Genomic DNA, 24,683 nt, shown 5'->3' on the forward strand with positions numbered 1-24,683 from the left:
AGTGCTTGTACATGCTGGCCTTTCTTTTTCTCTTCCCTTCCTTCCTTCCTTCCTTCCTTCCTTCCTTCCTTCCTTCCTTCCTTCCTTCCTTCCTTCCTTCCTTCCTTCCTTCCTTCCTTCCTTCCTTCCTTCCTTTACTTACTTACTTACTTACTTACTTACTTACTTACTTACTTACTTACTTACTTACTTACTTACTTACTTACTTACTTACTTACTTACTTACTTACTTACTTATTTATTTATCACCCTGCAGAATTATTGTGGTGTCCAGAATCGGTACACTACAAACTAAGCATATCTTTGACATAATTTGCGCTAGTATTAGACACTTTTAGATGACAGTTGAGACAGCTTTTTTTTCTCACAACTGTGAGCAGAGAATGGATAGTACCTTATTGTCTCATCATTGCTACTATGCAGTAAAATTTTGATTGACCAAACAGTAGTCAGGGAGTTTTTTGGCAAGTCAAGGATCGATGTTTTTCACGTTATGGGAAGGGGTTGGGGTGGGGTTTCCTGTCAAAAAAAGAGAGATTCAATTACAGTGGGGTCTTGACTTAAGAACGACTTGAGTTAAGAACATTTTGACTTAAGAACCGCTCTCATAGGAAAATATTGACTTGACTTACATACTTAGATTTGAGTTAAGAACTGAAAAAAAACCACGTGGGAGGCAGGGAAAGTGCAAAATTTGAACTTTCAGTTAACTGTTGGCCAGTGAAAAGGGTGCCTGTCTGCTTCCTCACTCCTCCCAGCGTTTAGAGAGTGGATTGGGAGACAGTCTTCGGACTGCCTGGTACTGCCTGGACTGTATTTTCCCTGCCTTCCCTGAACCTTTCTTGACCTAAGAAAAAAAGAAACAAAATATCCCCCTCTAGTGGTCGAAGGCAGAATAGCAGCTTCCCATTAGTTTCTATGGACGGAAAAGAGCAGATACGGATCAAATGGTTTTCAATGCATTCCTATGGGAAATGCAGATTTGACCTGAGAACTTTTTGACTTGAGAACCGCCTTCCAATACGGATTAAGTTCTCAAGTCAAGACCCCACTGTAGATAAGTTGTTACTTCAACGTAAGCTGAGCCAAAGCACAACAGATTTATAGCTAGTTGTGCTCAACTCCCATCCTCACTCTGACCTGTCAATAGAACCTTCACTTGAAGCACACAGAGAATCTGGCTTCTTTTTCATGGATGGAGATCAGGGATGAAAGATCTCATACTGCTTATGGGCATTGAACCTCTGATTCTGAGCTTCCATTTGGGCATCCTATTCCCTTGGCTCTTGTGGTGGTTCCCTAGTAGTGGGTCTGAGAGACCAATGACGATATATTGGTTCCTTCCCAACCCATGACTTCTTCATGGGAGGTATTTTCTGAAGTATTGATCTTGGGAAGGTTATATGTATCTACGGATTCACCTTGAACTCTGTAAGTACCAGGGTCAGTGACAGAATCTTCCTGCAAGGTTACATCCTGTTCTAAGGGATGTGGTGGCGCTGCGGGCTAAACCGCAGAAGCCTGTGCTGCAGGGTCAGAAGACCAAGCAGTCGTAAGATCGAATCCACGTGACGGAATGAGCTCCCGTCGCTTGTCCCAGCTCCCGCCAACCTAGCAGTTTGAAAGCATGCAAATGCAAGTAGATAAATAGGGACCACCTCGGAGGGAAGGTAACAGCGTTCCGTGTCTAAGTCGCACTGGCCATGTGACCACGGAAGATTGTCTTCGGACAAAACGCTGGCTCTATGGCTTGGAAGCGGGGATCAGCACTGCCCCCTAGAGTTGAACACGACTAGACAAAAATTGTCAAGGGGAACCTTTACCTTTACATCCTGTTCTTAGTCCTGTTAATCAAGTGGTAGCTCATCAATGAGGTGGTGGTGACATTTTCCTTATAGCCTCCACATTAGGACATGGTGATACAGGGAGTTAAATGACTAAGCAGTGAGTAAGGAGAGGGAACAAGGGAGAGTCCAATAAACCTGCACCAAGGCATAAAAAACATGGGGAAAATGAACAAGAACCAGTGGACAAACAGAAGGTTGTTTTGAGCATACAACAGCAAGAGGTATACTGTAATGTCAGCTATAAAAATAATACGCACCCCGTACCTATTGCAATAAATATCTATAGGGCTGGGGGGGGGAAGGAAAGTGAATGTTTGAAATGGTTATTAGTACCTGACAAAATCACAGAGACACCACACCTGCCTGTCAGCGGGAGCTAGTATTTTGGTGATAAATTCAGCAGAAACTGACAGCCTAAGAAATACATTTGCCATGGCATATGCAATTATCTCTTGCAATGAATAGGAAGTAAGAGGTTTTCAGAGTTCCTAAAAGGTCACCTATGTAGAAATAAATAATTCATTGATGCGATCTTGTATCAGGCGGACTCTTGCCATGCATTATAATGACAACTAGATCAAGACCTTATGGTGCATTTAAGCCTCATCACTACAGAGCAAAATTTTGATTCTCTATATGCACTTTTGTCTTGTGGAATACAGTCAGAAATAGACAGTACACCATCACATTGTACTAAACAGTTTTTCCAGGTTTCATTCACTGCTGTGTGTGGTTTTGTTTCTAGAAACAAAAAACCCAAGACAAAACATTCTCAACAAATCTATTGGCATGTGCCATTATATTGATTACACATACACACACACAGCCAATGTGATGTATAATTACCTTTTTATAAAGGTGACGGGGTGTGTGTGTGTGTCCATGCTGATTTTCAGCCAGGCATGATGTAGAAAGGTGAAGTGGTTGTCACTAGGTTGGCACCATTTGGGAGAATGTGAAGTTCACCCAGTGGGGGAATACTGGAAACCAGGAAATTAGAATATAACTTAAAATATAAGCAGAGGTAGAAGTTGGCTCTAATTACCATATGTGTAGCTATAAATGTTGGCACATGTCATCATAAACATTACTAGCAGCTTGATCCCTCAGTTTAAACTCAGTTAATTTGTGTAAAATTTGGCACCTTGTTGGTTAATTTGTACTTTGTTTTAAGATGCATAAATATATGGGAAGAACAAAGCTTTATTTGTTATTTATTGTTTAGATCAGCAAATATGTAGTAAGTTGTGTGCAAGTACTGTATGTGAATAAGGGTTTTTTTAATCAACAGGGATTTTCAGATTCTTTAAAAATACGTCACCTTTTAAATTGTCTTGTTATTGTAACAATGATTTTGGTTTATCTTTTTGGTAGCACTTGAAAGAAAAATATCAATGAGGCAAAGCAGAGAAGAACTTATCAAGAGAGGAGTGCTGAAGGAAATTTTTGACAAAGGTAAGTAACATTCTCTGCTCACAGCAATAGAATGGATAGCATTGGTAAAGCAACTTGATATTAGCTGGGAATTACGGAGCTAATTACAAACTTTTGCTATGTTTGTCTACAAAGGCTGGACAATCTGTCATAGGCTAATACAGCAGTAATTCTAAAACTATTAACAAGCAGGTTTTATATTAAATAAATCTGTGTATCTTTATTGCGGATTTAACTGCTTTGGTCATTTGGCCAGCTTTTAAATTAAAATTAAAATGCTTACTGAATGTCATTCCAACATTTATTACAAAAAATTTCAGCTGAAATACCGTGTATCGCATTAGCCCAAGTATATCTTTCTATTTGCGGCAGTGGCAGTTTGTTTACCGGGGACAAATTGATGGAAAGTTAGACTTGAGAGCATGCTACAAACAATATTTCAGCCATTGTTTTCCAATGCCGTCACCTTTTAGAGGAATTATTTTAATAATTTAAAAACATTGTTGCACAAAAGAACAGAGAAATGAACGACCAAATGTAAACAGTAGTAGCAGGAGAAACATTTTAACTGAATGTATTTCAACATTTACATACACATATGAGATCCAAAAGAGCCTCCAGTGCAATGGTCCCTTGGTTTAAACTTGAGCTGTTCCAAAATGTCTGGTTCAACTCAGACAAATTTAAGCAACTTGTTTCTTTGGCTGACTGCTGAAACCTACAGAAACAGAAAATCTGTGAGATTTAAATGCTTTGTTTTGTCTAGATCAGTGGTTCTTAACCTTTGTTACTCGGATGCTTTTGAACTGCAACTCCCAGAAACCCCAGTCAGGACAACTGGTGGTGAAGGCTTCTGGGAGCTGCAGTCCAAAACTCTTGAGTAACCCAAGGTTAAGAACCAGTGGTCTAGATCACTGGTTCTTAACCTTGGGTTGCTCAGGAGTTTTGGACTGCAACTCCCAGAAGTCTTCACCACCAACTGTGCTGGCTGGGGTTTCTGGGAGTTGCAGTTCAAAAACATCCGAGTAACAAAGGTTAAGAACCACTGGTCTAGATAATACTAATAATTTAAAGAAGTCTATCTGAGACCAAATATTCGTATGAGATGAATTAACTCCTTAAAGGAACCCACCAGCTTCAGTTTGCAGTATATGGGCTTTGAGGACAGGACATTTTTGAGATCACTCATTCATAGGGTTGCCATAAGTTGGAAGCAATTTGATGGCACATAAGGACAACAACTACTACTTACTGTTCCTGGGCATATTTCCAAAGCACCCACAAAGTCACTTACATAATCTGTTTTCATATATACCAGGTGGCTGACTTAAGCTCGCCATTCATACACCCCAGTCAATGCTATAAAGGAAATGTATCACAGAGAGCTTTATCCTATACATCAGGGGTCCTCAACCCCTGGTCCATGGCCTTGGCAGGACTGAGCCGCAGAGACAGATCTCCCGCATGCACACACACACCCTAACGGATGCATGGACACGCCCCCCACATGCATGGATGCACACACAACCCCCTCCATGCACGCACGGACGCCTTTCCCCTGATGCCCCCTGCCCCCACAGACATACTCCTGTACACATACACGCATACACAGAAGCACACACCAGCACGCATGTTAACCGGTCCGCTGTGTCAAAAAGGTTGGGGACCACTGCTACACATAATGCACTTTATTTATTTATTTATTTATTTATTTATTTATTTATTTATTTATTTATTTATTTATTTATTTAACTTATATGCCGCCCACTCTACCCAATTAAAATATAATTCAAATACAATAAAAAGATAAAACAAAACAATTAAAATAGATACTCTAAAAATTGCCATCAGGACCCACAGTTGATATTATTTCAATTAAAAGCCTTCTGGAACAGATAGGTTTTGACCTGGTGCCAAAATGTCATCAGCATTGGGACCAGACAAATCTGACTTGGGATGGTGTTCCATAGTCTGGGGGCAGCTTCTGAAAAGGCCCTTTGTCTACAAGCCATCCCTCTTACCTCCTTACCTCTTTCAAAAGGGCCCCCTGGCTAGAACTGCCGAGTAGGCTCATATGGAAGGAGGTGGTCCTTCAGGTATCCAGGGCCCAAGCCATTTTTGTCTTGTGCAGACTGGAAAAATGTTTTCTGACTCTGCAGAAAAAAAGAGTCCTGTCCCATGCAAGATTCGCTTCTGTCTCTTGCAGCCTAGAAAATGGCATCTTTGAGTGTTCCATTTCATGCAGGGGTTCCGTCCTTCTTTCTGCAAAGCCTATCAGATTTCACAGCAAGGCTTCATGCAATCATCCTTGAATGTTAGATATAGACTGTTTTCTGTCTCACCATAACAATCCTGTGGAGAAAGGCAGATCTGGGAATCAGGAAAGTTTCTCCGGGGACTCTTGGCATAGTGAGGCTGGGAATTCACCAAGAACCAGAATTTTAAATATATATTTTTAAAAATCAAGAATTTGTTACATCTGTAGGTATGCTAGTTAAAATTACTCATACAGGAATCTGCTGTCAGGCAATGGGGAATAGCCACGAAATAAATTTCCACGTTGTATCAGACATTTGACTGCTGTTTTTTCTCCTCACCCCACCCCATCCATGTCTCCCCCAGTTTACTTGTTGGTGGAATGTAAGCTTGCTTAAAGAAAAAAAATACAGTGAAACCTCTACTTACGAACGTCCCTACCTACGAACGATCCAATTTATGAACAGCTCCGGCTGCAAAATTTTGCTTCTACTTGTGGCCGGAGCTTCAAGATATGAACGAAAAGGGCAGGGGGAAAGGGCATGAAATTCAAACTGTTGGTGGTGAAGAGGCTGCTTCTTTGTAGCTCTTTCCAATGATTAGGAAAAGGGAGGCTACCGCCGCCAGGATGCAAGCCGCCGGACCATCCCGGCTGGGCTCAGCCTCCCAGGCTTCCAGTGCCGCAGGCTTTCCTGGGGGTCGCCGCAAGCGTCGCCTTTCTTCCCCACTGTGCCGCTACTCCGCCGTCATGGGAGGCCTTCCTGGGGCTTGTCCCAATTGCCACCTTTCTCCGCCGCCATCCACTGCTGGGCCAAGGTTTCCGGTCCACCAACGCAGGCTTTCCCGCCGGCCCTACCAGGGGAAGCCCTCCCCTGGTAGGGCCAGTCTTCCAGCCCAGGAGAAAGGCGGCGCTTCCAGCAAACCCAGGAAAGCCGGCAGCGTAGAAGCCCTAGCCCAGCAGTGGCGGCTGGGGCCTGGGAGGCCTCCTGGCAGTGGTGGTTGCGGCGGTGGAGGTAAGGTGCTGCTTTTAAAAAACTGTTTTGGGTGGCTTTTGCAGGGTGGGATTGGGCTGGTGGGGTTATGCTTGTTTTTTATTTGTTTTGTTTTTTGCAGCCCCAGGGGCTTTCAGTGTTTTATTTTAATTGTATTTTTATTTTTGGTATTTTTTTTCTTCAGCCGGAATGTATTAATCGGTTTTCAATGCATGCCTATGGGAAATGGTGCTTCTATTTACGAACATTTCAATTTACAGCCACCGTTCTGGAGCGGATTAAGTTCGTAAGTAGAGGTGCCACTGTACTGCATAAAATGTTTGCAGTTTTGAAGCCTGGTTCATTTACTTTGTAATGGAGACCTTAATATCAGTGCAGAGAGATCAGTGTGAAAAGCAGCACGAACTACTGGTAGATGATGCTTTAGTAGAACATTTAAAAATGATTGAATAGCAAAATAGTTCAGTTTTCAGAGAAGTGGCCATGTTCTTCTGTTTCAGCAGTAGCAGTAGAAGGACAAAAAAGAAACAAACTCACAAAAGTATTGTGGCACTTTTGAGAGTAACAAATTTATTTCAGCATGAATAGTGTGAACTTTCCTGGATTAAAGTTTACTTCTTCAACACGAGACTGTACTTAAATTATTCTGGGTTAAGAAGCCTAAAACGGTAGCATAATGGCTTTACTGCAGAATTTTGGGCTCTGTGGTCTTCCAAACCTTTCCAGCCTGCTAAGTCTTAGGTTTTGACTACATAGTCAAATATCATGGGATTTGTTCTGCTTATAAAATGATTGGATTCCAAGTTTTTTTTTTTTTTACTAATACAAATCGGTTCCATCCTTTTTGCTTCCTAAAGTAGCTTCTTTTGTCTGCTGTTGAGCAGCTTCTACTTCTTTCAAGCCGGAACAATTTGAATGGGTTTTTCCCATGTGGTTAGTTGTGATACATTTTTGTATAGATGGGTGCATGTCTGTAGGTGGTGTTTCAGTGATGAAGTCAGTTGGGGCATGATGTTCAGGATCAGGAAAATGTCCCCCCTCCCATTTTTTCCTCTCTCCCAAGTTGTCCTCTGAATTAGAAAATAAGTTCAAAAATATAATGTATGCCTGAGATTAGCACTAGATTGCCCTACCACCTTCTCACTGGGGCCTCATTCTTATTAGTATTTCTTGTATTTGCTCCCTGTAAAAGAATTGGTAGAAGCAGGACCAAAGGAAGTAAGTATCAGCACAGTTGGGAGCAAGGAAGGAAAGCAGGAAGGGGAGCTGTGTGCTGGAATGCAAATTGCACTTCATCCAGTACGAACAGTGACCCCTCAAATCAACCCACAGCACCTATGTGAGCACTATGTTTTCAAATGTAAAACAGGCTGCAAATTAAATTGCAGCAAAGCTGAATCACTTTGATTTGGCTTTTTAGTGTTGTTTCACCCTTAGATTCCAAATCTGAAGCTGTTTTGTATGATACAAAGCAATTGCAAAACTCATCTGTCTCCCTCTCTTTCAAATGAACAAAAATACGTACATATATACACAGAGAGATGAGGTTTTAGAAGGTATATTGTCTTGAAGTTGTAAAGCATTTTAGACCATGACCCTATGTAGATTTTACTGAGTTCTGTAAGGCTTTCTCCTTAGGCTTTCTGCATAAATGTGCACAAAATTGCAGTCTGTGGCTGTACACATGTTCCTAGGAGTAAGTGCTATTGACATGCATATGATTACATTTTATCCGGTCTAGTATAATTTATTCTTCTATTATGATACATTTATGGATTTGCTTCTAGGGAAGAGATGTCAAGTCTGGTGGTATGTTATACTTCGACCTTTTCCAGTTTAAATTATTGGACACAGTGTGTTTCTCCACCAGCAATTCTCCTCTATTTAAATGATTTGAGACTCTGCATTTTCAGTATCAGATAATTCTCATGATGTAATATATTCCAGACGTTCCACCAGGATATATTCATATTTCTGTTCTGTAGCTGAAAACATGACTGCTGCATTACTTGCACTGGTAAATGAGTTTATGAGTAACACTGCTTCCTTTCAAATGCCATGGGGCAATAATTCTTTTCCTGCAGTGCAAGGGTTAAATGGTTCCCATAGCTTTGAGTGAATCTTAGTCATCCAGTACTGTATGCTCCTCTTCATTGCATCTGCTACTTGAATAAATTTACTTGGATTTATTATGTTCATATCTATTAATATTTTGTGTATTCCATAGGAAAGAATAAATTATCATACAGTATTGTGTTAGTTCTGTACCTCACCTAGGAGAAGTGGGAATCTGTCAAATGAGAGTAGAGACCACTGTAACGTTCACCCTTATTATGTTAAGTAGTCATGCATATTCATGTTGCAGGCTAATGTTGGTGAGAGACACAGCCGAGAGATATGAAAAAGAGGCGGAGTCAGAGAGAGAGAGTCAGTGAGTCAGAGTAGAATGGAGAGACAAGTAGAAGGTTGAGATTGATGATAATAGAAGTTACCTATGATTAATCATAAAACATCTGTAATCAATAAACAAATTTTATTTAAAAGACAGTGAAGTTTGGACCTTCATCTTCATCCTTCCATAATTAATGTTGTTTTAGTGATCAACTGGTGGCAGCGGGGTAAAAAGGAGTATTAGTTTGCCTTCGTGTGCTGCGTGTTGGGAGAGTCAGGCAGGGGCACGAGGAGCGAATGCCACAACCACTAAAGGAAGTGGCAATTTGACCTACTGCATATGGGTCATTTAACCAATATAGTGATCTATATGTTGATTTCACTGATTCCCCCTTCTCCTAGATAAGGTACAGAACGGATACAATATACAGTAATTTATTCCCAAGGCGAGGGCAGGAACTTTCCAAGAGAGCATGAAGAGGTGGAAGACATGGAGAGGGAAGTAAAAGAATAGACTTAAAACAGGGGTGTGTGCCCCCTAGGGCAGCATGAAGACCTTAAGGACTAGCTATAATGTTATAAGATTTCATTTTGTTTTGTTTTACTAACCGGTCTGATGAAGACTTGTAGTGAAACCAAGATTTATACAGTGTTGTAGAACTATAGTTGGACCCCATAGTGATGATACACCAGCGCTGAGGTCAGAAAGTTTCAGAAAGGTGTCAGAAAGTTTTCCTCTCTGCATTATCAGTAGTTAATAAACATTCACAGTAACTTATCCATTTTGTCCATTAACTTTGTAGTCTAAGAAAAGTAACATTTTCAAGCTTTGGACATGCTCATAAACTTATTTGCATATTAGAAGAATTCTTTTGATCCCATTACGAAAAAGAAGTATGAAGAATACATTTTGATTATTCCTTTGTTGCAAGGAAAGCTGGTTAGACTTTTTAAAATATAAAATTTCTTACTATTATTTGTTATTATACATTTAAAATTTGGAGAGCTGTAATTAATTGCGGGAGCGATGTGAACATGAGAGATTTTCAAATATCAAGGAGAAAATTATATCAAAAAGTTTAGGAACCAAGAGTATAGACACGTGTAGCGTTTTGAAATGCTTCTTTTTGGACTATACTGTATGGCTCGCTGGGGCTTTCCGGCGAAAAAACATTTTGAAGCTCTGAGCGCAGTTATAAGAATATAACATATTATGAACATATATTCAAATTAGTAACCTAATTTCTCTATTGCTTCTAAATCCACTGTCAGTTGCGTTTTTTCCCACCTGTTCCTCCACTGAGCTCAAGGCAATCTACATGATTCACCTTCTCTATCCCCATAATAATCTGTTTGCGAGCAGATGGCTGTCATCCTAAATTGTCTAGTGAGTTCTGTGGTTCAATGAAGTTTTGAACTTGGACCTCATATGTCCCAATCCACCATTCTTATTATATCACACTGGCACTGAACTGAATAAACCACATTACCTTATCAAGAATGCAGCTTCCATGCTGGTAAGAGTGGCAGCTCACGTGGGCAGTTACTTCTACATGCATGCAACTAGCTATGGACCTGTTATTGTTCACATACAGTGGTGCCTTGCAAGACGAATGTACAGTAATTCGTTCTGCGAGAAGCGCTGTCTTGCGAAAAGCGGCTTCCCATTGCAATGCATTCCTATGGGAACCTCACAAGGCGGATGAATTTTTTTCATCTTGCGAGGCATCGGTCTCGGGGGGGGGGAATTGTCTTGCGAATCAGAGCCATAGAAGAAGCCGTCTTGCGAGGCACCATAGCGATTGAAAAAACCATTAGTCTTGCTTTTTTTCGTCCCACGAGGCGTTCGTCTTGCGAGGTACCACTGTATTTGATATTTGCATTAAGGGTGTTTTCACACTGAAATCCAGTAGTTCACAGATAGTTCAGCAGTCACTTTTTCTTTACTTTTTCCACTTCGTCTCATCTCTGCCAGATATGTAACATCAATTTCTGGACAATTTTTCTGTACCATCCATGAAGGAGAGATACATAGAGCCCGATGAAGTGGATTTCATCCATGAAAGCTTGCTACAGTATGTGTTTTATTTTTAGTGGTCCAAAAATGTATCACCTACTCTTGCATTTGTGTAATCTTTCGGACCACACTGGACCTTTCCTTTTCCCAGCTGGAAATCACTGTGGTTTGCAGAGCTTAAGTTTTGGTCACTATTATTGAGCCAAGAAGCATACATCACAGGAGATATTTGTCCTCTAATATGTATATCAGTTCTGTTCGTAGTCAAATTCACAGAATTTGCCACGTGTCTCCATAAAATCCAAGCCATAGAGCCAGCGTTTTGCCCGAAGACAATCTTCCGTGGTCACATGGCCAATGCGACTTAGACACGGAACGCTGTTACCTTCCCACCGAGGTGGTCCCTATTAATCTACTCGCATTTGCATGCTTTCGAACCGCTAGGTTGGCGGGAGCTGGGACAAGTGATGGGCGCTCACTCCATCATGTGGATTCGATCTTACAATTGCTTGGTCTTCTGACCCTGCAGCACAGGCTTCTGCGGTTTAGCCCACAACGCCACCACGTCCCTACTCACCCATAGATGTATTTAATTACAATTGCCATCAGTTCCAATGACCATACTGTTTGACCATGATGGTAAGGGCAAATTGTGTTGGGGATGGCAGATGTGAGTGAATAGTACCCTTTCATCTTACCCCTCCAAATCTGTTATTCAATCCTGTGTGAGCGTAGTTTCCTGCCACTGCCGTAAAGCTTTCTGTAGAGCATGTTTACTCAGAAGCTTCCACTCTATTCACAGACATGTGAATAGAGTGGAAGCCATCCTGCACAATCACAAGCACATTTACTAGTTACAAGTGAGTTCCTCCAGGTTGAGTGGGGGTAATTTTCTAGGAGATATGTGTAGCATTGCAGTTTACTTACTTGAAACATATTTTAGTCTTGGAGTGCTCTCATATAAAGCAGATTAAAGACTGCTCAGGAACTGGAAACAAATTGTATCCCTATGTTTCTGTGCATGCCAAATATAACAGATACTTCTATGGCCATGTGCTCTGTCAAATGAGCTTCCACCCACCAATGGATATGTAATGGCCAAACACAGAATTGACTACTGAAATCAGATCCAGTTTTCAGAATTCAGTGATTACTGACTGAAATCTTGGGACCAAATTCTGTTGCCTGTACCAGCTAAAGCAGCCCATTTGAATGGATGGGACCTTTTAAGTTGACACTAGTGTAAGTCCCATTGATGAAGTGAAAGAGAACCTTTACAAAGCTTTTTAAAGAGAATGAATATGCACTCACACCATCCATAACTGAACTATATTAGGGCCTCAGAACCTCATATTTTCACTAGTTAGTTATGGGTGCCTCCAGCTTCTCATTATATTTATTCGCCTTAAAAAATACATTTCCAGGTTTTGCCTTTTGGTGATCAGCTGTTCAAATAAAAATGAACCAAAATGCCAGCTATAAAATAATGGATCAAGAAACTTGAGGATCCTGCCCAAGACTCGTGTCTGCACTCTGTCTCCTTAGGCAGCAGTGTGTAATGCCCAAGTAGGTCCTGTCATGTATGCCCACCAATGCAATACTTTCATAATCATAATCCTCAATGATTAGAGTCGTTCTGGGATATATGGGAAATTTGAATGATGCTACCATTTAAGTTTCCATAATGTTTTGGAGCAATATCAGAGGTATTGTTGGTAATCAGAGTGAATTACTGACAATGCCTCTCTAGCTGCTCACTACAGAGCACAAAATCTCTACAGTGGTGCCTTGCTAGACAGTTACCCCGCATGACAGTTTTTTTTTTTTTTTTTGCTAGACATTGACTTTTTGCGATCGCTATAGCGATTCGCAAAACCGTGATTCCTATGGGGGAATTTCACTGCACAATGTTTGGTCCCTGCTTCGCAAACCAATTTTTGCTAGACAACCATTTGGACAGCTCCCTCCGGGCTCGCAAAACGGGTGTTTTTGGGACCTAAGCTTCGCAAGACAGTAATTTAAACAGCTGATCGGTGATTCGCAAAGCGGCTTTCCTATGGCCGATCTTCTCTAGACAATGACGATTCTTCCCCATTGGAGTGCATTAAACAGGTTTCAATGCATTCCAATGGGGAAATGCTTTTTGCTAGACAATGATTTCACTAAACAGCGATTTCAGTGGAACGGATTATCATCGTCTAGCGAGGCACCACTGTACTTCCATCTGCTTCTGGTAGTGCTAGCAGGCAAGTCCATTAAGGGAAAGCATTAGTATCAGTGTGTGTGTGTGTGTGTGTGTGTGTGTGTGTGTGTGTGTGTGTGTGTGTGTGTGTGTGTGTTTGTGTGTTTGTGTGTGTGTGTAATATGGAGCCTTATACTTGGAACTAGCCCTGCTGTGTCCCAAATGCCTGTATTAATATAATATTTTTACTTAGAGAAAGAAGGCAAAGAACCTTACATGTCTTTTAAAATGGCTGACATAAATCTTTATAGCCATATTTCAGATTCTATTACAGTATGCTGTTCTATTATGTTCTTCTCTGCTATATCTCTATTCTTTCTGTTTGTGAATTGACTGGTAAAAGTGATTTTTTTAACATTATAAAGTAGGAATTTAAAACTTTTCCTGTAGTATTAGTAAAAATATTTCTGAGGACTTTTTAGAAAGACAAAAAGGGAAAGGAAAGTTTTCAAAATTAGTCAATCTTTTTCTGCGTGCTGAAGAACATGTGTTACTTTGGCCTTTCTCCACTGTGATACATACTCCAGATTTAACTACTGTATCATTCAGGTCCTCTACCAAGGGCTGTTTCTGCATATATTGCTGCTGCAACCATAACACTGATATACTGTAACTAAAGCAGCAGATGTCTCTTTCTCCTCATTCCTTGTGCAGGCGCCTACTGGTCAGGCAGGTCAGTCTTATTTGAACATTGGCAATTGAAAAGTCTCTTCCAGAACACTGGAGGCACCAGGAAATTTTGGAGGTGCAGGACAAGATTTGTTGCTGAGGACAACGTCTTTGAAGTTCCCAAAAGAACAGCTGGGAAGTTGCTATTGCTGCCCAGCAGCATCGGCCACCTGAAATTATTACCTCCCTGTGTCCCGTGGATGGGCTGGAATTGTATATAAGATTTAAACACCTTTAACGAAAATAAAGAATATTATTAAATGATGTACAGAATAGGGTATGTGACGCTAACATTGAATTGCAAATTAAATCATACCATTTCTATAAATCTGTCCTTCCCCACCTTATTTTCTATTCTGATCATTAAAAAGCCTACAGCACTGTTTGCTGCTGATTAAAATCTTAGTCTCTCTTTCTGTATACTGTATATGATCCTTTCCAAATTCTGTATTAATAGCTTTAAAAACAAAGAGCTTATAATCTAAACAATCCTAGGAAAAAGATTCTAAAGGTAGATTCTAAAAGGCAGAAGACCCTTCCTTTTTCAAGGATCCTTAAAGGACAAACACATAACTTTGAATACTTCACCCTTTGAGATCTTTGGAAATGTCACCATTGTTTATAGACAAAATAAATTACTGAATTCCAAGCTATACAGAAATGCATACATTCATCATCTTCATGTTCATTGAGTATCTTCTTTGGGGAATTTTTAATTAGTTGGTTTCTTTAGTGTAATAACCAGAGTCACATTTCTTATCCAGTTCACTGGTTAGTGGCACATCATTGAAAATATTGTCCATTGATATCCTTCATTCAAAACCCTGTAAATGTATGATTAGCTCCACAGATTTATGCCAGGTTTTATGAATTCGGATGGCATTTTTTGTCCTAGCGGATATTTTCCATAAACTGTCACAAATTGTTCAGAAACTGTAGTATTGATAAATCATTGGAAGGCAGTCTTGTAAATGGGATCAAATAAGTCCACAAGCAGAATTGTTTAAGTACTGATTAATATGAACTATCTGTTATGGAAATCACTATTATGAAGGAAAGAGGCATAAATGGGATGGTGGCGGCCCTATCACTAAGGGGAGCTCTCTTAAGCATTGGAACGAAGCTGCAGCAGGAATCCATGCACACAAGGGTCAAGGTGAGGGGTGCTTGATTTACAGGGACCTGGGGCAGAAGTTAGGGCCCCACTCCACCATGAGCAGCTCTGTGCCAACCACGTTTTGTGCAAGAAGTTACAATCCTGTTGTAAATCAAAATCTAAAGGTGGGCAATAGTTTACTGTATTAGAATCAACTATAAGTAAACAAAACATGGGAGCTTTTAAGGTCTCTAGAACTCTTCAGATAAAACAGTAAAAAAAAATGAGGAAGGAAAAAAAGGTGTGGACGTCCAAAAATGTGACTAACTGGTTAAAGCTGTGGGAACCTACAATTAAAGGCAGTTGCAGACCACCAGCTGAGTATGTATAAAGTGGAGCTTGATGAATCAGGGAGTCCCGCAGATATGCAAGTGAAATCTATTGGGAAGAGACAGTATGGAGATTTCTCTTTTTTGCAAACAGAGAGACAACAGCAGCTCAAGCATCTGCATCTAGCCTTGGGCAAAATACAAAGATTTCTTTGGTAATAACAAAGGTGCAGCTAAACCACACTCATTGGCTAGTATTTTCCTACAGAGTTCCACTGGTACAATATGAATGACATTGTTGGCAGCAGCAGATTGACACCAATCAGAGTCCCTCTTTTGATTTTGGGATGTGCACAGTTTTGTTTCATTGGCTGAAATCCTTTTGCTTTGTAGAAGGCAAATAGCATAACATTCAGACACTTCTAGCTGGCAATTAACAAGTCCCTGCTGGAAGTGTATGCCATGCCAATGGGCACACACACTCCCAAGAGTCCCAGCAGTGACTCCTAATAATAATAATACACTTAGAATTGCAGAGCTGACCCCATGGATAATCAAATCTGGCCCCTGTCGAGCCACAGTGGGAAATCGAACTCCCAACCTCTAGATCTGCAGCCAGATACTTAAGCCACTGAGCTATCCAGCAGTTCATTGTTAAATAGAAGCAACTGGATGTTGTGCTGTTTGCCTTCCACATGCATAACAAAGCTCAAGATTTCAACCATGTGTGCAAGTTATATGCATCCCCCCTCAAAAAAACAAACCCTTTTTAATTAGTGAGAGTCTGCTGGTGGCATCACTCCCACTATGCTAGAGGATCTCTGTAAGGGGATACTGACCAATGCATAACAAAGCTATAAGTTAAATTTTAGTAATAGAAAGAGAGGAAAGTGTCAATTAAGCCAGATAGAGAGATTGTTACCTAGTCTTTGAATCCTGTGTGCAACCCTTCCGAGCTGCTGGACGACTTCCATCACATAAAGGGAATCTACTGCAGCATCTTCATTCAGTTATGCTAGGAACATACAGTACAACAACCTAATATCATTTACCTCCGTCATTCTGAACTGAGGAAGCCCGAGTCTGTCAAAATATGGCTGGATAGCTATGTAGCTATTATGTATTAAGGCTGTGCCTGTAAGATATGTGGGGTACTACTAAGGGAAACAGGGAATCACATTCTCCAGGCTGTCTTTTTTTTAAAAAGAAAATTGGAACTTAACCTAATTGTACTCATCATGTTTCTCTCACACAACTCTTGTGTTTTTTTGCAGATGAACTTCCCATACAGAATGAAGAAAGATCTTTGGAGAATGGTCAGGCTTTGAGTTCTAGTCAGCTTTCACTCCCAGCCCTATCTGACTTGGAGTCATGTTCTGCATCTGGGGATTCCTGTACTTATGAAGTACTCCCAACTCCAGAGATCATGGATGGAACAGGTAGCCTCTGAATTCTATAATAAATTGTGCAGGAAATAAGAGAACATTGATTCATTTGTTTTATTTTGTTTTATTCTATTTTATTTTGTTGCTGAGATACCCAAATGGATGTACTCTGCTTTGGAATGAGAAAACACCCAGAATTAGGTGATGACATGAGGTCTAATTACCAGTGACCAAGAATCATACCTGTCTTAATTAATTTCATAGGCAAGTGAATTAAAGAGCAACTTCCAATATAAAGAGCTAACATTTGTCACTATTGTGATTGTAATTATTTGATATGTAGTGATTATTATTCTTTATTTTTCTAAAGTGTCCTGATCCTGATAATATGCAGAACCTTAGTCTCTGATGTTTGTATAAAAACTAGCTGACTGAATTGCTCAGTGGGTTGGGTATCTGGCTGTGGAGGCAGAGGTTGGAAATTCCACACCATGTCTCCCAGAAGAACGAGCCTGGGCTCCCTTGGGCAAGCTGCACAATCCCAGGGGTCCCCAGAAAAAGTGAATGGTAAACCACTTCTCAGTACTTTCTACCTCGTCGTCGTCTAGTCGTTTAGTCGTGTCCGACTCTTCGTGACCCCATGGACCAGAGCACGCCAGGTCCTCCTATCTTCCACTCTCTACCTAGTAAACCGTAGAAAGTCTGAATTGACTTTATAGCAGAAAATTATTAATTGCACCTTTGACTAAATTGCACATTGCTAGCCTTAATTCACACCAATACATCTTGCTGTCCTGATGGAAAGCTCAGGGAGAACTCCAGGTTGCTGTGTAGCATTGGTGAACAGGCACAGGGAACATTACTTAGCTACGGGGAAATTTGGCTATAGGGATCATTAGGAAAGGGACAGGAAGTGACACTGACTAATCTGTGGTTGCTACCAAGTTTTAGAAATAAGTATCATTATTTTCACCCTGTCTTAAAACGAATACTGTAAGGCTAGAAAACAGAAGGATAAAAAGGACAGTTATAGTCTCCACATGCAGACGAAACTGCCTTCTTAATGGCATGGTTGAAAGTGGCAAAAAAAGTGCCAACAAAAGCAAGCAGGACAAAGAGGAAGAGGACTGCTGCCCGTTTATAGTACAGTTCTGCTCACCCTGTCTTAAAAAGAATATTTTAATGGTGGAAAAGATGCAGAAAACAGCAGCCAGAATTATCTGAGGATTTGAATACTTTCCCTCCAAGGAGGCTATAAAGGTTGAAATTTTTAAAGTTGCTTTTTAAAAAATATTATAATAATGGGGACTATGTTGGAGGTTTATATGGTGGAGAAAATGGGGGAAAAGAGTTTTCTTTCTTTTTGTGATAATTTAGGAATACAGGGGTGCCTGGTGGAATTGTGTGGGAATACATGAAGGGTAATCTGTAGTATGAAAGAGTTACTTCTCTGATCTATAGTTTCCAGACTCCCCAGCAGAGCCAGTGGCCATGGTGGTTATGAGATTCTGGGAATTATAGTCTAAAACACTAATGCTTTCATGGTTTCAGCTTCAGAGGCATCTGATTTAGGTGGACTTTTAATGCAGTAAAATAGGGCTTTTCATCTTATGCATGTACACTAATACAATCTTTTTATATTTACTGTCTCAATATGGTACACTCTTTTCAAACTGGACGCATTACTACAAAATTATTCTTATGTAATCATAGTGTTGAATGTTATCTTCAAAGCTGTGTTAGCCATTACTCATTGGTATTGCATTAGTCATTACTTTTCATTGGTCTCCTTACACATAAGATCATTACTTATGATTCATTACTTCTAAGCTTTCTTATGTATGATCTTGTGGTTTCAGCCATTATAGTTTATGATGAATCATCATATTTTGTGCTATATAAACAGATTATGAAATACAATTTCAGTGAAATGACACAAGTTAAAAGGGGAATTTGTTTGATGATGACTTTTTCTTTTCAGATACACTGAATAAGGTTTATATTGTGGATAATTGATAATTCCATTAGTTTAGCAGAGTACAGTATCAGGTACAAACAATAACTGCAGAGCGAATGTGTAAGAGAATAGCTCAAGTTTCAGAACTGACCCCCTTCATAGTAACTAGCACTTTACAGTATATGTTAAAAGATCACTCTGGAAACATTTTAAGTAAAAAAAGAAATCATATCTTTACATATAGTTGTTATCAGTAATTACAAACAGAAGAATACAAGGAAGGTTACAGTCTCCACATGCAGGAGAAACTGCCTTCATGATGACATGGCTGAAAGAGACAAGAGCAAAGAGAGCAAACCAAAGCAAACAGGAAGAGGAGGGGTGGAAGCCATTGGCGGGGCGGGGAGGAGCTCTGCCATTTGGTTAGTGGCAAAAGAGGCAGTCACCTTAATTTGTGAAAGCTCCCTCCCACTTATACCCAGTGTTATTCAAGGTTGTTATGATCCCAACAGTTTATTCATATTAAGTAGCCCACATAATGAGAAGGAATGCCAATTCTTTATAAAATTCAGGAGGCGACCAAGACATAAACAGCTCTTAATATTTCACTTTCAAGTTGCGTAGCTGAGGCACAACAAGGACCATTTGCTTCTTGGGGTTTTAATGTGTATCAGAGCAGAAATAGCTGCATCTGATTATACAGACAGAGAGGAGAAAGAAAGCCTCCATCTTCAGATGAGGATGGCTGAGCACAGGCCCCGTTGATTGATTACTAGGGTAAAATAGTACAGTACATCTGAAAATTATTTATTAGCATAATAATGGATAACAGTTGAAAGGTCTGAAATTTGTTGTCAAAAATATCGATATTGGCATAGTTTTCTTCTTTTTTGGAAGAGCTGCTTTATTCAGATTTGTTCAAAGGGAGTTCAGTGCGAGAAAAACAACAATGATAGACACATCGTCCTGGAAGAAGATTTCCCCATTTCTGTTAGCCTTTCCTTGAGTTGCGCAGTAATAGAGAGAGTTTTCTGTGTATTCTGTCAGGTTGGAAGCTTGGTGAGGGTGCCTAAGGGATATGCTTCAGAATCCACTGTAAAATACTGTATAGGAAGGAGTCTTGTGGCAGATGACTCAGTGTGGGAAAGGTATCCTCAGTGCAGAAAGCTTGGGAATTGCAGGCTTGACAGGAGTCCTGCAAAAGTTCCTAGTTACTTTTAGGTTCATCAGCAACTGAGTCACAAGAGTAATTAATGCTGACACATATCCTTCTAAATTAAGTTACACTGCTAGCTACTTGCAGATTATTCAATTGTGTTGTTGCAGTCAAGTTGGCTTCAGAAGAAAACAAGCTGAGCACAAGAATTTACCGCTGGATTCCAAATATTTTTTTAGAATCTGCCAAAAAAATAATATTGTCTTTGTTGATAGTGAGAGTTTTATTGCCTTTTGTGAAAGCCCAATAATTTGTTTTCAGTTTCTTTCAGTTTCTTCATGGAGAATTAATGTCTCTTCCTCTTCCTTTTCTTCTGCTGCTGCTGCCGCCACCTCCTCCCACTCCTGCTCCTTCTTTTCCTTCTCCTTCATATACAGTATATATAGAGAGAGACATACAGAGAGAGAGAGAGAGAGAGAGACATAAACTCTACTGTTAGCTCTGTTTTTAAATCCACATTGCTCTGCTGCTGCTTCTTGTCTACCTACCGCCGCTTTGCTTTAACGTTGTTGCGTCTGTGCTGTGGTTGTGTCCTCCAGTGTCTGAAGAGAGTCCCACGTCCAGTGAATCTGGAGTCCACCTATCTCAAGATTCTTCATCTAAACCTGTCTTACTACTTCCCCCTAAAAAAACTGCTGCTTTCTCTGGAGACCATGAGGACACCCCAGTGAAACAGCTCTCCCTCCTCAAACAGCCCCCTGCCCTGCCACCCAAACCCATTGCCAGGATTGCCAACCACTTAGCTGGTAAGTAAGTATGTTCCAAATGGTTTGTTCCACCTCCCTTAAAAGCAGAGTTCCCTCTGTAACTCTGAACAAAACACATTTTCTCCATAAAACTGAAATACATAAGCTTTTGTTGTTGCCACTCATTTTGTTAGTAAAATGCATGTGCCAATGACTTGCAAATATAAGATCAGACAATACAAATTTACACATTCAAATATTTGCTGGTTTTTAATAGATATAGATCAAGGACTTCTCAGGCTGACTTTGTCATGGTGAAGGATAGAATTTATCGGAGGCCATTGCATGGATCAGTGCAGCCTATCTGTACTTCAGAAATATCTCAATTTTATACCAGTTTTATCCTTGACCTCCTCTTCTAAATAATCCTGGGAAGTATAGTGTGGGTACCAAGAATTTCTGAATCATTTCATTTTGTAGCTGTGCTTCCCACTATTGTTAAAGGAGAGAAAATTGCAGTTAAATCACTTGAAATATTCTATGCAAATATACCCTTCATCACATGTCTGTTGTGTTGCAATTAAAATAATTGGTTGTGTAGAAGGTATAACATTTGTAACATGCTAGCTCATCACCGGCTTCTTTCTTTCTTTCTCAACTCCAATACTTCTTTGGCCATTTACAGTTTTCTGTAGGATGTGCCCTTCTTAAGTCCTGTACCTTAGATCCAGTATGTTGCTAGTGGAATGAAAAACTTGACCAGCACAGTTGGTCTGGATGTTAATTGTTGTGCAAGTGAGAGCATAAGACTTAGTGTATACATGTGGTCTGCAGTGCACAATTAATTACATAACAGAAAGTAGTGCTGAATCCTGCTGTTGAAATTCATTTCCATTGGCCTAGTGTGATGTACAGGAAAGAGTGATGGACTAGGACTCAGGAGACCTGGGTTTGAATCCCCTTATCACATCTCCTCGGCTCTGCCTCTCAGCAACATGAATATGCATGAACAATTAACATAACAAACATGAACCATTGACATAATAAAGGGGAACGCTACAGTGACACACACACTCCTCCCCCTCCTATATTTATTCTGAATGTTTTCTTCAGAGCTGTCATGTTTGCGCAATCAGCATGAAACCCAAGCTGCCTGGTTTTTTACCTCCTGATGACCAGTCATCAAATACAGTGGTGCCTCGCTTTACGATTGCCCCGCATTACGACGAAACTGCATTACGGTGATCTTTTTGCGATCGCAATTGCGATCGCAAAATGATGGTCTGAATGGTTTTTTTTTTCACTTTGCGATGATCAGTTCCCTGCTTCGGGAACCGATTCTTCGCAAAACGACGATTTTCCTCCAGCTGATTAGCAGTTTCAAAATGGCCACCGAGTAAATAAAATGGCTCCCTGCTGTTTTCTGGGACGGATTCCTTGCTGCACAGGCACTGAAAATGGCCACTCTATGGAGGATCTTTGCTGGACGGTGAGTTTCCAGCCCATTGGAACACATTGAAGGGGTTACAATGCATTTCAATTGGCTTTTTGTTTTCGCATTACGATGTTTTCGTTCTACAGCGATTTCGCTGGAATGAATTAACGTCGTAATGCGAGGCACCACTGTAAAGTCAAGCTAATTTAGATGCCCAGCTAGGAAGCTTTAATTCTTACGGCAGCTCTGCTTCTAACTGCAAAGTTGCCATCTTTTCTGTTTCTCTTTTTAGAATCTTAAAGATGGAGCCATTTATTGCGCCATGAGCATTTGTCGGGTACAGCAAAGAAAGCAAACTTATTCCTGATGGTTCTGGTTTCATTTTTATAGAACACAGGAGTTACCCAAAATGCTCCCAAGGGAATAATGCATTAGGCAGATGAGCAGATATATGGCCATAATTATGGAGCAGGGTGCTTCTGAGCATGTGCCGAGACCAGGAATTTGTGAACATTAACAGAAACAACCCAGAATTCCTTTTAAACCCAAACCTGCTCCTGTTTCCTGTTTTTTTTTTTTTTATGTAAACATCCATCCCTGCCCATAAACTTTCAAATCATCTGTGGGTTTGCTTTGTATTTTTCTTGTTGACAAAGATGCAGAGTACCATAGGTGGAATAGTACCTGGGGAAAAGGAGGAAACAGTGGGCAAGGGGATTGTTAAACCATCTTTTTCTCACTCTCGGTCACTTCTGTGAGTGTGCTTCTGTGTTGCCACTTCTTCCCCTGAGAATACCTGCAGTAGAGATGGAGCCATCAGGCTAACAGGTCATATGGCTAGGTTGTAACATGTAGTTTGACTTCTGATCTCAATGAAATTGCAAGGGATTCTTTCTAAACAAACACACTTCGAATCAAGGTGTAAGGGTCCACAGATACACATTTCTAAGATCCTTCTAAAATCACTATGCACTCTGATTTGCATAGACTTCAGAAATGTGTAATGAGCCTTAATGAATCAGATTTTCGAAGCTGAAAATAAATTAACCCTATTCCATTACAAATTTCTCTAGAGGCATATTTGGGCCCTGTTTGAAGGAAATCTTATAATAAGAACTGTTGCATTCAAAATGAAACTGTCGGGTTTTGTGATATAGGTCCAGCATTTTGTTTGTTTGTTTGTTTGTTTGTTTTGCAAGTGTGTGTTTGTTTTCTGCTTAGGATTTTGGATGAAGAAAAGTAAGAAATAGGAAGTGATAGTGAACAACATTTTGCTTCATAGTACTTTATTTATTTATTTGATTGATTTATTTGATTTTTACCCCGCCCCTCTAGACCATGTCTACTTTGCAGAAGCTATCACAGAAGATACCAAAAAATATTTCATTGAGAAATAGATTATAGAAATTCTTATGAGGTTCATCTTCACAGAATTTATCTTCATTCTTTCCTCCCATTATGAGGTCTGTGTGAAACTGAGTTTTGTGAATGGTTCAGTATGAATTCAACCTCTCCAGTCACTCTTTTGAGGATAGGATAAGATGGATGAATAGGTTGATGGATTTATTTCCTTAATTTTTAATTTTATAACTTGCCTTTAATCCCCTCACCCCCCAAAAAAGCTCAAGGTGGATATCACTAATAAAATTTAATAAACAAATAGAATTAAAATAGAAAACAGATTGGTTAAAAAAAAAAAGAAATAGTATTACCCAAATACTGTATTCAGTTTCAACCATAAGATTTTATTCATTTTCATACTTCAGTGTAACTGGAGATTTGGTTTTTTTTTTTCTTTATTGCCTCTTTCTTAAGTTGTTTTGTTTTGTTTTTATAAGTGTCATAATTGCTACAAAATATAGCTAAAGCATATGGATGGTGTCAATCTGCATGCAGAAGATTTATGCAAAGTGGCTTTTTTCGTTTTAAAGATATTCGAAATATTTTAACAGTTTGCAGACAATACATTCTATTTTTTGTTCACTTGTATTTTTTTTTTTAAGAGGTAAACAGGATCATGAGGCTGGATAGCTCAGTGAATTGGTTGCTTAGCTGTGGGGGCTGGAGATCAGGAGTTCAATTCCTCACTCTGTTTTGTAGTAGTAGAGCCATCCTGGGTGGCTTTGGGCATGCTGCACAGTCCCAGGGAAGAAACCCAGAAGAGATGATAAATCACTTCTGAGAATTCTATACCTAGAAAGCCCAGGAAAGGGTTGGTATAAACTGGATTTGACTTGATGGTATGTAATTATTTATAAGTAGACGGCGGAGTAGCTCCGTGATTTGGGACTACAGTACTATGTAGCTGTGGGTCAGCAGTTCAAATCCTTTCTTTGCCTCCTGCAAGGAAATCCAACCTCTGTGTCCATAGTCAAGCTACACAGTCCCACAGGGCCCCTAGAACAGCTGGCAGTGGAATCAACCAGAGATTTAGCCACTCTGCATTGAACAGTATAGTAGTATACCCTGGGTAATCCTTACTTTGCATCATGTAGAGGTGTGACCTATTGGTGACTATCCAATAGATTGTGATATATATAATCCAGTGAAAATGTGAATCTAGTATGTGGCAAATGTTTTTTAAAAGGCAGGTTTCCTCTTGGAATATGATTATATAAAAAAAATAGTATTGCCAGTGTCATACAGCCCTTATACAACCATGGTGTGATCAGCTTGTAATGCTGTGGCCATTTCTGAGAAAGATTATTTCAGAATCTCAAAAGTAAATAGA

The 24,683-nt window shown here is 40.0% G+C and overlaps 1 protein-coding gene across 12 annotated transcripts in view; it reads left to right on the forward strand.

The window, feature by feature from the left end:
• PHACTR1 (phosphatase and actin regulator 1) overlaps positions 1–24,683 on the forward strand; it is a 325,437-nt gene that overhangs the window by 253,415 nt on the left and 47,339 nt on the right. For 6 of the 12 annotated variants that reach the window (XM_072998617.2, XM_072998618.2, XM_072998619.2 and 3 more), the window contains 3 exons: positions 3,222–3,302; positions 16,548–16,712; positions 20,371–20,577. In XM_072998617.2, the coding sequence (XP_072854718.2) occupies positions 3,222–3,302; positions 16,548–16,712; positions 20,371–20,577 (453 nt within the window). The remainder of the gene's footprint in view (positions 1–3,221; positions 3,303–16,547; positions 16,713–20,370; positions 20,578–24,683) is intronic. The other 6 variants (XM_072998621.2, XM_078393443.1, XM_078393444.1 and 3 more) reach the window with 1 other exon arrangement.

Source organism: Pogona vitticeps, chromosome 4, assembly GCF_051106095.1.
Source record: "Pogona vitticeps strain Pit_001003342236 chromosome 4, PviZW2.1, whole genome shotgun sequence".
In the NCBI taxonomy this organism is placed as follows: domain Eukaryota; kingdom Metazoa; phylum Chordata; class Lepidosauria; order Squamata; family Agamidae; genus Pogona; species Pogona vitticeps.